This window comes from Epinephelus fuscoguttatus, linkage group LG1 (genome assembly GCF_011397635.1).
Source record: "Epinephelus fuscoguttatus linkage group LG1, E.fuscoguttatus.final_Chr_v1".
NCBI lineage: Eukaryota > Metazoa > Chordata > Actinopteri > Perciformes > Serranidae > Epinephelus > Epinephelus fuscoguttatus.
In genome coordinates this window covers 37,974,697-37,989,989 of record NC_064752.1, presented here as the reverse complement: position 1 = coordinate 37,989,989, position 15,293 = coordinate 37,974,697, and the positions used below count along the sequence as shown (strand labels likewise).

General features: G+C 40.8%; 1 protein-coding gene across 1 annotated transcript; it reads left to right on the top strand.

Moving 5' to 3' along the window:
• Positions 1-2,730: 2,730 nt before the first annotated feature.
• Positions 2,731-13,490, top strand: avil (advillin). Its single transcript, XM_049576998.1, has 20 exons — positions 2,731-2,785; positions 3,007-3,111; positions 3,331-3,405; positions 3,589-3,785; positions 3,867-3,975; positions 4,056-4,166; positions 6,080-6,285; positions 6,379-6,457; positions 6,666-6,764; positions 6,924-7,077; positions 7,183-7,283; positions 8,307-8,444; positions 8,604-8,762; positions 8,845-9,024; positions 10,609-10,766; positions 10,858-11,002; positions 11,125-11,313; positions 11,393-11,461; positions 11,973-12,083; positions 13,158-13,490. Exons 2-20 carry the CDS (start codon positions 3,052-3,054, stop codon positions 13,269-13,271), a joined length of 2,454 nt encoding a protein of 817 aa, XP_049432955.1. The 5' UTR covers positions 2,731-2,785; positions 3,007-3,051; the 3' UTR covers positions 13,272-13,490.
• The last annotated feature ends 1,803 nt before the right edge of the window (positions 13,491-15,293 follow it).

Below are 15,293 nucleotides of genomic sequence, written 5' to 3'. Positions count from 1 at the left end.
TTGTTAGTCATTATTGAAAACTATCTTGTGCTTTTACATGCATGGGATTAATCCTGTCACTGACAGAGAACAGTAAGAAGAGATTCCTAATGTTTGGCAAATCTCTAATAAAAATGCACAGTTGATGCATTCAGCTCATAAATCATGACCTAAGGTTCTCCCTACATGATAGCACATTAGAGGTTCTGTCTCTGGTTTGACTCAGCATAAGAACCAAATGTTATGGTATCATCCGCCCCTATTAATGTATTTGATGTGTTTGTGTCAGGGAAGGTTGGAGCTGCCTGAACAGGAGCTTCAATGCTGGTGTCAAGTCAGAGTATTTTGCAGCATTGTCAGAGTCTTGTCAAAACCTGGTTCCCACATTACCCACAATGCAACCTAATGCTGTGCTCCAGTTACCCTGACAGTCAAACGATGGAGCTGGGAATGACATTGGACCCAGTTTCACTGCGTTCCAGTACCACTAGTTGGAAAGCCAAGACGTTGCTAGCAATGCTAGTTCTAGCCAGGTTAGCCATTTCCAGCAATACCAGTAAATAAAAACATATTATATATATATATATGTATATGTTGCTACAAACAATGTAGCAACACGTCAGCAGGTAGAGGTTGGACAGGACTGTGTGTGCGACTGTTTTAATGAGAGACAAATCAGACAGAAGTGCTAATTAACAGTGAATTACTACAGCTTTCAGTACTGATAATGTGCGGAGCTGCCATCTTGGATTTTGAGGACAGGGTTGGTGAAGTTCCTCTGACATTCTGAGTTGGAATTCCACCTTTAGGCGGCAATCCAGTTGAAATTTCCAATCGGGAACTCCGAAATTCCCACTTCCCAGTGCAAAAAGGAGACACCATGAGATCTGAGTGCATTATAATTGTATAGCTGCTAATGTAGCCTCGAGCCACCCAGCCCCAAGCAGGAATGAGCAGCAGGCTACAGAGGTAAGCTCACTACTTTCTACCTCTACACATGATTTATTTATTTATTTATTTGTTTGTTTTTAAACTTGTAGTCTCCACCTGACAATAACAGGGAACCATACATCCCAAATGACCCTGACTCAAGTGACATCACTTGAGATTATTTATGAGATTTCATGCAGGGTTCATATAAATTTTGTCACACATGCAGTAGTACTTCCGAAAGATTATCCTTAAAGGTGCAATATTAACCTGGTCACACTTCTCTTCAAATACCGAAACTTGGTCAGTGGCTCTCAGTATCAGACACTGACGCACAGAGGCACTCTTAGCGGTGGTGAGATGCACTGGATAGCGGCATTTTTTGACACTCTAGGCAACTACCACAGTATGGAGAACAAGAAAAGTCTGCATATGATGGTTGAGAGAGGAGGTGGATAGTCAAACAGCTTCTGACTTTCACCAGGAGACCGCTGTTTGTTTCCCATGTGAAACCAAAATTCAGTGGAGTTATTTATTAAACCATGTCGTGTGCTAGTATGTGCAGCATGCTAGGCTCATTGCGTGTGTCACATGATGTATGTCATGACATTATTTTATATTAGTAACAACAGTAGCCTACTTACTTTAAGTTTTTTTTATAAACCTAACCATGAGCTTTAGTTGTCTAAACCTAAGAAAGTAAACCTAAAAGCAAAGTTTTTTTTTTTTTTTATCTATGTTCTAAGTTACTTTTGAAAAAGCCAGTGTACATACAATGAGCATAAATTCACCCTCACAAAACTGACACAGAAGGAGGGGTACGTAACGTGTCATATTTTAACATGTAGGCCAGCTGACCAAAACGTCGGCATTTGAGTTGGGAGTGAGATTGTGTTGGCAATATACAGCTCTTATGTCTAATGTCACAAGTAAACATAAAAATCATATCAGCTGTAACTGCTGTATGAGTGCAGTGCAGAGCGGCGGCAATTAGCTCACCAGTGGGACACACACACACAGGGACTCACATGCACTTACATGCACACGCAGTCGGCCAAATCAAAGGGCAGAGAAGCTCAGGTTACAACACAGAGAGAGAGCATGACTTCCTTCTCTGCTTCTCTGCCATTACTCCACCATATCTTTATATAGCAAACAGTCATTTGTGGATATATAATGTTCTGAATGTTATGTAGCCTATATTGCAGCTTTAAAAACAAATTTATGTGAATGATTTACGACATCACTCTGGACAGGTCTACACTTTGGTGCTCACCTCTGTCCATAGACAAACCCATCTCACTATGGTGTGCCAGCAGTGCAACTAGGCCTGACCTCATCTGCTTTAGTGTGTATACGTATGTGATACTAATATAACGCTATTACTATTACTATCACTAATGCCAATACGACTAGGCCTACTAATAGTAATAAAAACACGTAATCATTATTGTCTATATCCTTATAAGTAACCGTAATATACGATTCTTTTGAAGCTCATTCACACAAAGTTCTTATTTATAGACAGTCTTTCTACCCATAGCAGTGGATTCATCCATATATGGGATGAATGTGGTGGTATGGGGCCAAGCGGGCTGTAAATGAATGAACAAGATGGCGCTGATTAGTGTTACTGTGTGTGTTTGTGCATTTGAATATGAGTCAATCCTTTTTTCCAGCACATTTGCCTACAGGATTGTGTGTCTTCTTCAGTGATTGGGCAGAACACCGTGAGAGGTCCAGAAACATGCAAACACAGGCAAATGTTTTAGAGGCAGCGAGGGGAAGAGGATTGAGGGCCTCTTGTTATCACATAGAAATCAGCTGTTTGCACATCATACAAGGCTGCAGGGAAGTCTACAAACAAGAATACAAGGTATGTTCTGATGGATAATACATTGATTAGGAGATTTTATCATGTTGGCTCGCTGTAGGTTTGCTACAAATCTTATTTTGTGTGGTTAAAGAAGTGAAAAGAGACTAAAGAGGAAAAGTTTTTTTAAAAAATAATCTTTGTGTTGTTGTAGGTCTGTACTGAAGGAGACTGTATTTAATGTACCAAAAAAAGAAACAGTGATCATTTTGATTTCCCTCCAGAAAGAGAATACAAAGTGCTACTGAAACTGTGAGCATCGGAGCAACATGGAGTACACATTCAGAGCAGTATCTCACAGCCCTGGGGTTATAATCTGGAGAATTGAGGTAATTTGATTTTACAGTAGCTGCTGCAATAGTGACTGTGGACTGGGGTTATTCAAAATCAGCTGTACAGTTTGGAAAGAGAAAAAAAAGGTCTGGGACTCGCAAATGACTAAAACAGCAGTTATGATGTGGGGGGAAAAAACTGAGCTCGAGGAATACTGGTTTTTACATCTGAAATGTAGACCTTTTTTTGGACGCCTTGTTCTCTCTGTGCAACAGAAAATGGAGCTGGTCCAAATCCCTGAGAAATCTTATGGAAACTTTTATGAGGGCGACTGCTACGTACTTCTGTCTGTAAGTCTCGGAAGGTGACTAATAGTGGTTTTGGGTGCCATGGCTGCTTGTTTGTTTGTTTGGGTCTGTTGTGTTTGAAGACAGTAAAAAGAAGTGGTGACAAAAATTGCTTTTGTCTTTTAGTAAATCAGATAACATCCTGATCTATGCACACTGTATCTTCACTCCTGTATTTCTCCACAGACTCAGAAGGTGAGCAGCTCTCTGTGTTATGATATCCACTACTGGATTGGCTCACAGTCCACTCAGGACGAACAAGGTGCAGCTGCTGTTTACACCATACAGCTCGATGAATTTTTGGGTTCCACTCCGGTCCAGCACCGAGAGGTTCAGAACCATGAGTCTGATGCCTTCAGGGGTTACTTCAAACAAGGCATAATGTGAGTGAAATTATTATCATGACCATCATTTTATAGACAGTTAAAAAAAAACCTTGAAAATCATCATCCTGTCTTGTGTAGCTATAAGAAAGGTGGGGTTGCATCAGGAATGAGGCACACTGAAACCAACACCTATGATGTTAAGAGGCTGCTTCATGTCAAAGGGAAGAAGAGAGTGATTGCAACCGAGGTGGGCCACGCTTCACAGTGGTTACGTAACATTATGGCACAGAGGATGTCATTTTGAAGGAGTGCTCTAATTTGTTTCAGGTGGAGATGAGCTGGAAGAGCTTCAACCTTGGAGATGTGTTTTTGTTGGACATTGGCAAGGCTATTGTTCAGTGGAATGGACCAAAGTGCAACAAACAGGAAAAGCTTAAAGTAAGATTTTTGTGGTCATTTGGTTGCCTGTGTTTATGACTGGGTGCAGAATTCATATGGAAATGCACAAAAGTATTGAATAGAAAACTAGATGCATTTACTCCACATTATTTCACTCTTCACTTCTTTTTCAACAATACAGGATATGTCATATAGGATTACAGGAAATCAGCTTACCAGTGAATACATTTGCAACTGTTTTTGCCGGTGCATAATAATAACATAACAGTAACTTTACCTGTCTTACAATTTACATTTTCTAACAAAGATGTTCTAACAAAGATGTTTCATGTGAAAGTCATGTGAGCAGCGTTTGAGGTGCAGACCCTGAAACAAGACTGACAGACTGCTTTAACTCCTGCCCTCACCCTGTCTAAATATCATCATTACACTTCTATGGAAAGCTGTGAGAGGGTGCAGTCGGAGCTCATTTCCTTCTTCCTGCAAAGAGGCTGGAGGCTCTGAATGATTCACAACCCCACTGCGCACAGTCCAAAACTATGTAACAGCAGTACAGTGAGGGAGGAAACTTTCAGGTTATTGATCTTTATATTCTAGTATTACCATCATTTTGGCTCCCCCACATAATACTTCATTCAGATATATTTAGCCATTAGTCAGGTTATGTGCTCATTTATGTTGCATGTCCTGTCTTTATAATGAGATTTCTGACAAACTAACTTTGGAACTCCATATAGATAAAACTAGTATTGGATATAACTTACAAACTTCTACTTAACTGGGAAGTGAGAAACTAAAAAAATGGTTAAAGTGAAAGCTAGGCTAAGATATTCTGACTTTAAAGAGGACCTACTATGCTCATTTTTAGGCTCATACTTGTATTTTGGGTTTCTATTAGAACATATTTACATGCTTTAATGTTCAAAAAACACTTTCATTTTCCTCATACTGTCTGTGCTGGAACACCTGCATTCATCCTCTGTCTGAGATGCTCAGTTTTAATGGCTGTCTCTTTAAGCGCCTCTCCTACAAAAAGGCCCAGTCAGCTCTGATTGGTCAGCGTTTCCAGATCCTTATCTTGGAATTCCTGCACCTTCATTGCAGCCAGGGGAATGACTGTAACAGAGATTAGCGGCATTTTCTACCATGTAAAATCATCCAAAAAAAAGCTTCTAAACACAACCAGACATGTTCCAGCAGGAATATAATCCAAAATCGGAGAGAAATGAACACCATCAGTGACCAGGATTACATGTTGTATTGGAAGCTATCACTTGCAGTAGTTGTGCATGGAGCAGACAACCACATTAAGGAATTTGTCTTGAGCTGACGCCTTGTAGCCAAAGCAGAACAGAACGGTCTGAAGCCTGAGGTCTCTGCTCATTATCTGAAACTTTGGTCACATTTAATTTGAACATGCATTATCATGATACATGACAGAAAATAAGGAAAATATGTCCCCTTTAAGTCTCTTGTATGGCTCCAAAACGACTGGATCCTTCTGTCATAATTTTAAGGCCTGGAGCCCAAACTGAGATAACCAGGATGACATCATCAGTTTTTTCCAGGCTTACGAAATCTCCCTCCCTCCACAGAAGATATTATACAGCTGTTTTCACAGTCTGAGTAGTAGTAATTAGTATACTGATCCTCATCTACAAAATCGGTTTAGTTCATCTTTAATATCTGCTTCTTTGCTTTGCTGTGACTAGATGCCTGTGTGCTGATCAAAACAGTTTTACTGAATGAGTTAAAAACAACACATATATCTTTGCCGAATGACCTAATGAAAAATGATTAGGGTACACTTTACAGCAATTATGTTTTCACCACATTATGACACCTCACTCTAATATCTTGTGGTGAATTTAGTGGGCATGCTCAGTTTTTTAGTTTGAAGTCTGAGATTTCTTGATTGTGTAGTTTTTCTGTGTCACACTTCTGCTCCTCAGGGCATGTTGTTGGCCAAAGATATCCGAGACAGAGAGAGAGGAGGTCGGGCAGAGATCCGAGTGATCGAGGGTGTTGCAGAGGGCAACTCTCCTCAGAGCATGGAGATCCTGAACAGTGTTCTTGGAGAAAGAAGCTTTGAGCTGAAGGATGGATCTCCAGATGAAACTGCTGACCAGGAACAGAAGGCGAAACTCACACTTTACCAGTGAGCTGCTCCCCGGCCATGACATTTTCATGTAGCTTATGTCCAGTTAAAGTGTAGCTTGTTTCTTCTTATTTGTTTGTGCGTTTATTTCAGTGTGTCAGACGCTGATGGTCAGATGAAGGTCACAGAAGTCGCTACCAGACCATTGGTTCAGGATCTCCTGAGCCATGAAGTGAGTTGGTGCAATAAAGACTAAATAAAGATGCATATGTGATTATGGCCAGTGGCACCTATAAAATATAGCTGTCCGTCTAGTGTGACATTTCCCTGAACAACTTAAAGTTTTAAACTCTTGACACTGCTGTTTAGACTCAAATGACTTGAACAAATAGTTTATTTACTGATTTCATCTTGTAAATTTAATGTAATTATGTGTTTAGGACTGCTACTTCCTGGATCAGGGAGGGACGAAAATCTTTGTATGGAAGGGGAAGAAAGCAAACAGAGCTGAGAGACAGGCTGCTATGGCCAGAGCTTTGGTGAGTGACCCTACATCAGGCCTTCATGTGTAATCTCAGCTTGGGTTCGATTGCTCTTGCACACAACTAGATAAAACTAATGCGGTCCAATACAGCAGTCCTGCAGTACATTCCACCTGAGTGTATCTGCCATGGATTTTTTCTGATTGGCTGTTATAGGAGTTCATCAAAGCAAAAAACTACCCAATCACTACAAATGTTGAGACGGTGAATGACGGGGCAGAGTCAGCTCTCTTCAAGCAGCTGTTCCAGAGGTGGACTGTAAAGAACCAGACTCAAGGTCTGGGCAAAGTGCATACGAGAGGGAAAGTTGGTATGTGTGTTTTTAAATTCACAAAAACACAACAAGAACAGACTATTGCTTCTGATAAACAAAGAAAGAAATGAACTGGTTTTGTTTTGTGACCATATGTTTCAGCTCATGTCACACAGGAAAAGTTTGATGCCTCTCTGATGCACATGATGCCAGAGGTCGCTGCACAGGAGCGAATGGTGGACAATGGCTCAGGTCAAGTGGAGGTATCAGTGGCAATTTAATCTGAATGTACTTCGAGAAGGATCAGTCTATTATCCACTGTGTTAACTTTTTGAAAAACTAATGAGTAAATCAGTGGCATAAGGCAGTTAGGACAGGCCCCTGTGCATGCTAGTTACTAGTTATGAAGCACATTTTGTGTCCAAACTATCTATCGTATATCCATTGTCTCGTCACACGATCAGATAGAGATAGAATCGCTTACTGTTCTGCGCACACCACATTGTTGGAGGGCCCACTCTCTCCATGGTCATGCTAACACTGTTATGTTAGCATTATACTATTAACATTCAGCTCAAAGTGCAGCTAAGCATAGGAACAGGTGACAAACAAAGCTGCATTATAACATGCTCCTCTTAGGTTTTTACTCACACCTTGCTCTCATACACTTTTAATTAATTCCTCCACACTCTCACAACCATCATTAATACCCCCCCGGACTCCCCCTCTTTCATAGAGTAGGCCCACATTTCAACTAGGAATGTAAAAATAGAGGAGTCTTCAAGAATAATAGAATGACTCAATAAAATAATAAATGTATGATTAATTACAACTTCATTTGGTAATATGTACCACTCAAAGTGCCTTCTTCACAGCAGACATTTTGACATGTAGCAGGAAAAATAGCAGGTATTACTAATAACTAAGTAATGATGGCTCTGCACTAATCAATTGTGCCATTAGCTAGTAGGCCGTGAGAGTGATAGTGAGCCAGCATGCACGATACCAAGACCCTGAAACTGAAGCTAAATAGACTACAGCCATGGTTGATTTTATTATTTAGCCCACACTTGTGCTTTTCCTAATGTGACATGCCAAAGTGTCTCCTGAGGAAAAGGTGAGTAGGGTCCCACAGTTCTGGTTTAATCTGAACAATCAGTTCTGTAGTTTGTATTTCTTACCAACATTTTTCTTTCATATGTATAATGAGCATTTTAACCTTTGAAGGGGAACTTTACCTGCAAATTTAAGCACTTCCAGTAAATGAGCCTTTGCAATATGTTCAGGTGTGGAGAATTGAGAATCTAGAGCTTGTCCCTGTGGACCCTCAATGGTACGGATACTTCTATGGAGGAGACTGCTACCTGATCCTCTACACTTATCTGGTCAACAACAAGAAGTGTTACCTGCTCTATATATGGCAGGTGAGGATTTAATTCAACACCCAGTGTCTTACATAATAATAATGGTAATTCACAATCAGTTGCTTACAGGAAAGTCTATCCCTCACTGTCCCTGCTTTGGAATTTCCTGATTATCACTGCATTATATGATAGAAAATACTTTACCACTGATTGTTTCAGGGCCGTCACGCCACACAGGATGAAGTGGCAGCCTCAGCATTTCAGGCTGTGGACTTGGATCAGAAGTACAGGGGTGAGCCAGTTCAAGTGAGAATAACAATGGGCAAAGAACCAAGACACTTTATGGCCATGTTCAAGGGTAAAATGGTCATCTTTGAGGTACGACTGCATTTATAATCATGCATTTGGAAACGCTGTGGTGTATATAGTTTTTATAACAGTGTAGATTTTTTTCTGTTAGGGGGGCACATCTAGAAAAGAGTTTGCTGATCCAGAGCCACCCATAAGGTTGTTCCAGGTCCACGGTTCTGACCCGTTCAACACAAAAGCCATTGAGGTTCCAGCGCTGGCCACCTCTCTAAACTCCAATGATGTGTTTCTACTGAAGTGCCAATCAGGAGTCTATCTGTGGTGTGGAAAGGTAAACAAAGGTGGTGTTAAAATAAGATTGAGAAACTGATGGTGGCTGGTGACAATACAACACAGTATGATACCTTTGTAGTGTCTGTTGTGATACTAATGGGTAATATACTTAGAAATCCACATCCAGAAACATCTGTGTACCTTTGTGTCCGTCACTGTTTTCATGTTTTGGACTATGGCCCGTAGCACCAATGAAGTAAAATTGTGAGAGTGTAATGATACTTTAGACAACAGTGTGCTTCCAGTGTTGTGGCAACAGTTTGGGAGGGCCATTGTGCACAAAGCCAGAGCTGGAACTGGACGCAGACTATGAGCCGGGCCTTATCGGCCAACATCAAGGCCTCACCTCACTAACGCTCGTGTGCCTGAAGCCAGGGACGGAAATCCCGGGGGACAGGGGGGACATGACTCCCCCTTCAGTAAAGCTGTACCCCCCTAGAATCATTTGAGACACAATTAATAATTTTTGAACAATGCAGTAGTATTTATTGAAAGCACAATGTAAGCAGTGCTCATTATAATCGTGCAATAATGTGCTATTTAAATCTTAAAAGATTTAGTCCCCCCCTCCCATTCCTAGTAGTGATATATCCCACACTCTTTCCAACGGGCGGGGCTGCTTGGCAGCAGTGTGTGGCTGGACCCGCTGCCCACATCACGCATAGCAGGGTAAGATGTTCACTCACACAGACACAGTTTAACTTACACAAGTTACAACACATCCCATTTACTGTTACAACAAGCCCCAGGCCCAGGCTGATAATATAAACTGTCTGCAACATTTCTCCTGCATTGTTCAAAAGCCTACTCAGTTACGAGTGCTGCTAAGCTAAAAGCTAATGATTAAGCTCAGAGTTTAGTGATAGTCAGAGAGGACAGGAGAGAAAGAAGAGGGAGAGGACAGGACAAGAGCAGTCAGTGGCGGAGCGGCTCGTAGCTAATGGGTACCTGTCTGTAAGCTCTCCACCTGTCAGTGAGACAAACATGAAAGACGTGCAGTCGAACTGACAAGGAGCGGTCATTACGCACGACTATTACGCACGGTTGTGACGGAGCGTAGCTAATGGGTACTTGTCTGTAGGCTCTCCACCTGTCAGTGAGACAAACATGAAAGACGTGCAGTCTAACTGACGAGGAACGGTCATGACGCGCAACTATTACGCACGGTTGTGAGGTACGCAGCGGCAGATCTCACAGCACACTGTTTATAAACCAGTTTACCAGTTTAATTGCAGGAAATGTTTAGTTGTTAAGCCATTTCTCATAAGTATAGACATTCACTCTGCCTGTTGGAGAGATAGAGAGAAGATTAAAGCATCAAATTGCAGTAAAAGATGCTGTATAAAAGACAGGCTACAACTTTTTTTCCTTGTCCCCACCTGGAATTATTCTCTAAAATTTTACTGTTTATTGTCCCCCCCAACTATGAAATGGGATTTTAACCCCTGCCTGAAGCAAATCCCTGCAGTCTGGCTCGGAGACCTGTTGGAAATATTCATACGTTCTACAATCACATGTGGGATGTAATGTTTGTGTGTCCACATACCTTACCATAACAGAGTAACTGACTTTTCATTACCAGGGATCAAGTGGAGACGAGAGAGCCATGGCAAAGGAGGTGAGCTCTGTGATTGGCCAGCAATCACAGCAAGGCAATGAAGAGCTTGTGGCCGAGGGTCAGGAGCCCATTGAATTCTGGGAGCTGCTCGGAGGGAAAGCTCCCTATGCTAGTGACAAGAGGTGATGATGACACATTTACAATACTGTTATTTGCAAATGGGCTTCAAATGGGTTTTTCACTATTTTGCATCTAACATGTTGTTGATAACAGATTACAGCAAACGGTTTCAGACCACCATCCGCGCCTGTTTGAATGCTCCAATAAGACAGGTCGTTTCATTGTGACCGAGGTGACTCAGTTCACGCAGGACGATCTCAGTGAGGATGATGTCATGCTGCTGGACACATGGGACCAGGTATGAAGCGACACTATACATTTAAGAGCTGAAGGTGATTACATCGCCAACATACCTGAATTTTTGTGTAGCCTTTTCTGTCCCACGCTACCTTAAATGTTCATTTTTATTGTTGGTCTCAGGTGTTTCTCTGGATAGGTAAAGAGGCCAATGAGGTAGAGCGTAAAGAAGCAGTGGTCACCAGCCAAGAGTACCTGCGCACCCATCCAGGTGCCAGAGATCCAGACACCCTCATTATCTTGATCAAGCAAGGATTTGAGCCACCAATCTTCACTGGGTGGTTCACAGCATGGGACCCCTCCAAATGGAGTGTGAGTGGTTTTGAAGTGAAATGTAGATCAACATGTACACTGATGATTTTTTTTTAAAATAAATATTTCTTTCTTTTAGGGAGGAAAGAGTTACGAGGAGTTGAAGAAGGAGCTGGGAGATGAAGTGTCACTTGTTCATGTTACAGTTGTATGTAACATCTTATTTATTTTTTTAAAGCTTTTTTGCAACATAAATCATTATTTGTCTGATACAGTGGTCACCAAGATGTTTCCATTCTTCTTCATGCACATTGCATTGAAGTTTCAGTGGTAGTGCTTCAGGTAAAGAGGTTTTGTCATGATTAAATTCCAGTCAGATATAGAAGAAAATTTGGGAATAATTACTTTAGAGCTGCAAATATCCAGTCTTACCTAAAGCATTACCAGGATAGCAAATCTTAAAAGGAATGCTAAGGACATTACAGTTACATGGAAGAACTGAAGATGGATTTTCAACACTGTTGTTTTTGTTTAGCCGATCTTGAATACAAAAGAGTATGACAAAGAGTCAGGGATTATATCAAATAACTCTATCCCTCTACCATTGTCTTACCAAAAATGTGTTTTAAGAGCCGGTTTAATGTCACAACAGGAAGTGATACATTAATGAAGATACAAAGATCAATAATCTGAATCTAAACCATGATGTGACTTTCTAGGAGCAGAACTGTGTTGAACCTCAGAAAAACTTTCAGTCCTTCCCACCTGACGACTTGGTGAACAAGCTCGCCAGCGAACTGCCTGAAGGTGTTGACCCAACCCAGAAAGAGGTGAATGTGTGTGTGTGTGCGTGTGTGTGTGTGTGTGTGTGTGTGTGAGGGGAGCGGGTGCTTAACATGGTGTGATGAAGTTAAAGTTCAGCCACCATGTTCATGCACTCTGGCCAGTGGGACAGTTCTGTCATATCTTCTGCATAACCGGTCATGGCAGAAATAAAACCTCAATTGACACTAGATGTTATTACTGTATATAAGGCAAATATATGTCAAATACATATTGAAAATCAGCCAAAAAAGTACAAGTCTGTGATCCCAAAAGCCACATTAAATTATCCAAAGTGGAAATTATGAACTTGGTAATGCTTTATTTTTTACTGTTGTGGCTATATCATTTAAAAAAGCCAACATGTTTTGACCAATAGGTGTTCATCAGGGCGTTTATAAACGGACAACAGGGGTGTTGCCTAACCTATATTGTAGCAACTGCCAATGGGAGACAATCACATGACTCACATGATCCCATGACAGGTAAAACAAATTGAAAATAATGCCTGAATAGCGCCTGATTTGCCTTCCCGTTTATCCTCTTTTGTTCCCTATTTTCTAAGAGCACCCAATACATTTTTGAACTATGTTTGAGTATACAGAGCAACCAGTAATCTCTTTTTCCTTGCTTATTTTTATGGCTTTATAGGGGGAAAATAGGGATTTCCATATAAAGAAAGGCTCAGTTTATATCCAAAGATTAGTTAATTATTCCTTTATTGTATCTCCATGTTGAACTGTAAGCTGTCTGTAGACAAATGTCACATTTTTATGAGCTGCCCCTATTTTAAAATGAGTATGAAATTAGATAGCTTTTTTCTTTTTAAGATAATTCCAAAGAAATAACTAGGAAACTGCTGACACATAAAACCTTTTCCATTAATAGTATCATTGCCATGTCTGATTCAGTTATTATTTTTCAGGAGCTACTTATAGTCAGCAGTTAGTCTCTGATTTGTTCCCCCCTCAATCATTGTTCATCCACTCAGCATTTTGTGTACCTTATTGTAAAATGTAACCACAATGCTTTGCTGCTATTGTGATGCATTCACTAACTACAGTTTGGGAACTGTTTTTCAGAAACACCTGTCTGACTCTGACTTCTACGACGTATTTGGCATCACCAAAGACGACTTTGCCAGCATGCCGCGGTGGAAACAACTAAACCTGAAGAAAGAAAAGGGGATGTTTTGATCAGATTGTTTTCTGTACTTGATATAAACTTCCCTCTTTAGCTTAACCTGTTTTTGGAGTAAATGTTAATAATTGTGTCTTTTTAGGTCTGATTTTTATTGTAATTCATACATTTGTTTCAAATCACTGTATGTCTTGAATACTTGATTCTTTTATAAATTGTGTGGATGTTGTTCAATCAACACTGTATAATTAATTGTTTGTGATAATATTATTTGAACTCTCAGAATGAAAAAAAATATAAAGTATATTGCTTATTCTGCTGTGTTTGTTTTGTGGCACAACTTACATCTAATGAAATGGCATATTTTAGCTAAACATTCATTCACATTCATTACTGATTTACTGACTATAATCGGACATGATCAATTTATTATGGATTCAAATTCCAGCTTGGTGCTTTTTACTGCTGGATCTCAATGAAGCTTCTGACACTATTTATTGATCACCATATACTTATTGACTGGCTGTTGGCTATTCGCCTGCAAAGGCAGATGATCATTCCCAAACTTGGAGGCCTGCTTGCCTGCTGTGACAAACTGGATGTTAAGTAATTTCTTGCCCCTAAATTTAGATCAAACTGAAAAACACTGGTCCTTCTCAACACAGACGCCAGTTTTATCAAGTAACAGAAACTCTAGACAACTGTGTCATATCCCAAAGTTCGACACCCAAGAATCTTGTTGTTCCATTTGATTCAAACCTTGTTTTGACCAGCACATTAAAGATATCAAGATTGCCTCACTTCACCCACGCAACATGGCAAAAATCAGGTCATTTTATCCATGGCTGATACAGAGATCTTAATTTCCACCTTTGTATCATTAAGACTGGATTATTGTAACATTTTGTTGTCAGGCCTGCCAGGCCTTCTAGTACTAGAAGTCTCCAAATGGTACAGAACACTGCAGCAAGAATTTAAAATAAAACTAGAGTATCTGACCATAATATACCAGTTTTAGCTTTTCTTGATTTGCTCCTTACCCATGTGAGATTGGACTCTCCGCTGTTAGAGTGCAGGGCACCTGTGTGTCCCCAGAGTTTAAAAAGAAGTTAGTGGAATTCCCCTTAAATAAACCTCCCTATGGACATTAGACAATCTGACTCTGTTAAAACCTTTAAAGGGCCAGTGTGTAATATTTGGCATGGTTTATTGTCAATCTGAATCTGAATCTGAATATTCTACCCATTAATATGTTTATACAAGTGTATAATCGCTATAAAATAAAATTCGTTTGGTTTTCGTAGCCTTATAATTATGCTTTTATATATATTAATAGCAAGGGCCTTGCTTTAGAAAGGTCGCCATCTTGCGCCGCCATCTATGAACGGCAGACCGAGCGGACAATCCAGCCAGCCAGAGAACGCGTTTCGCGTGTATAAATGAACCAACGAAGACAGCGGGAGGAAGGAAGGAGGAGGAGGAAACAGCAGAGAGTGTTAGTAGTTTCTTGATAGAGAGTAGTGAAAAGTTTTTTTAGTTATAAAGTTTGCGAATGGACCACACTTACCACGCAACAGGAGAGAATGAACCCGAACCGTCATCTGCGAGGAAAAGAAGATGCAACTTCACTCCTTGTGATGCACTTCTCTGCTGCACTTTTCCTACTGGTGATATATCTCCCCAATGATGGAAGCACTGAATCCCATTCTGTGCATTCAGCCTCTCTTCTCGCCTGCTCAGCATCAAACACATGGATTTCCTCATCTATATGCTCCGGCTCAAACAGGTATGGCTCTGGGTCTGTGTCCGCTACAAGAAACTCTTCAAAATCGCGTTCAAAGTCGTCCATTGCAGCTACTATAGTCCAGAGATATTGCTAGGCTAAATAAACAGCTGAGCTCTGTTTACCGGCTACGCTGTCAGTCAGTGTGCGGGCTGGAGGTTGGTGGAGCAGAGAGGGGAGGGGTCCCCACTCGGTATGGTAAACGAGTATGTGTATATGAAGTGTGTGTGTTACGCTAGAAGAGTCAGAGTTTGGGACGGAGTCTTTTACCCCCTGGAGTGTTACCAGAGTTTCT

What these genes read in the sequence shown, in the direction of transcription:
- avil (XM_049576998.1), top strand. Translation starts at nt 3,052, where the DNA reads ATGGAGTACACATTCAGAGCAGTATCTCACAGCCCTGGGGTTATAATC. An exon ending in AGAGAGTGATTGCAACCGAG is followed by an intron (nt 3,976 to 4,055) that starts GTGGGCCACGCT and finishes AATTTGTTTCAG; the next exon opens with GTGGAGATGAGCTGGAAGAG. An exon ending in AGGATCTCCTGAGCCATGAA is followed by an intron (nt 6,458 to 6,665) that starts GTGAGTTGGTGC and finishes TTATGTGTTTAG; the next exon opens with GACTGCTACTTCCTGGATCA.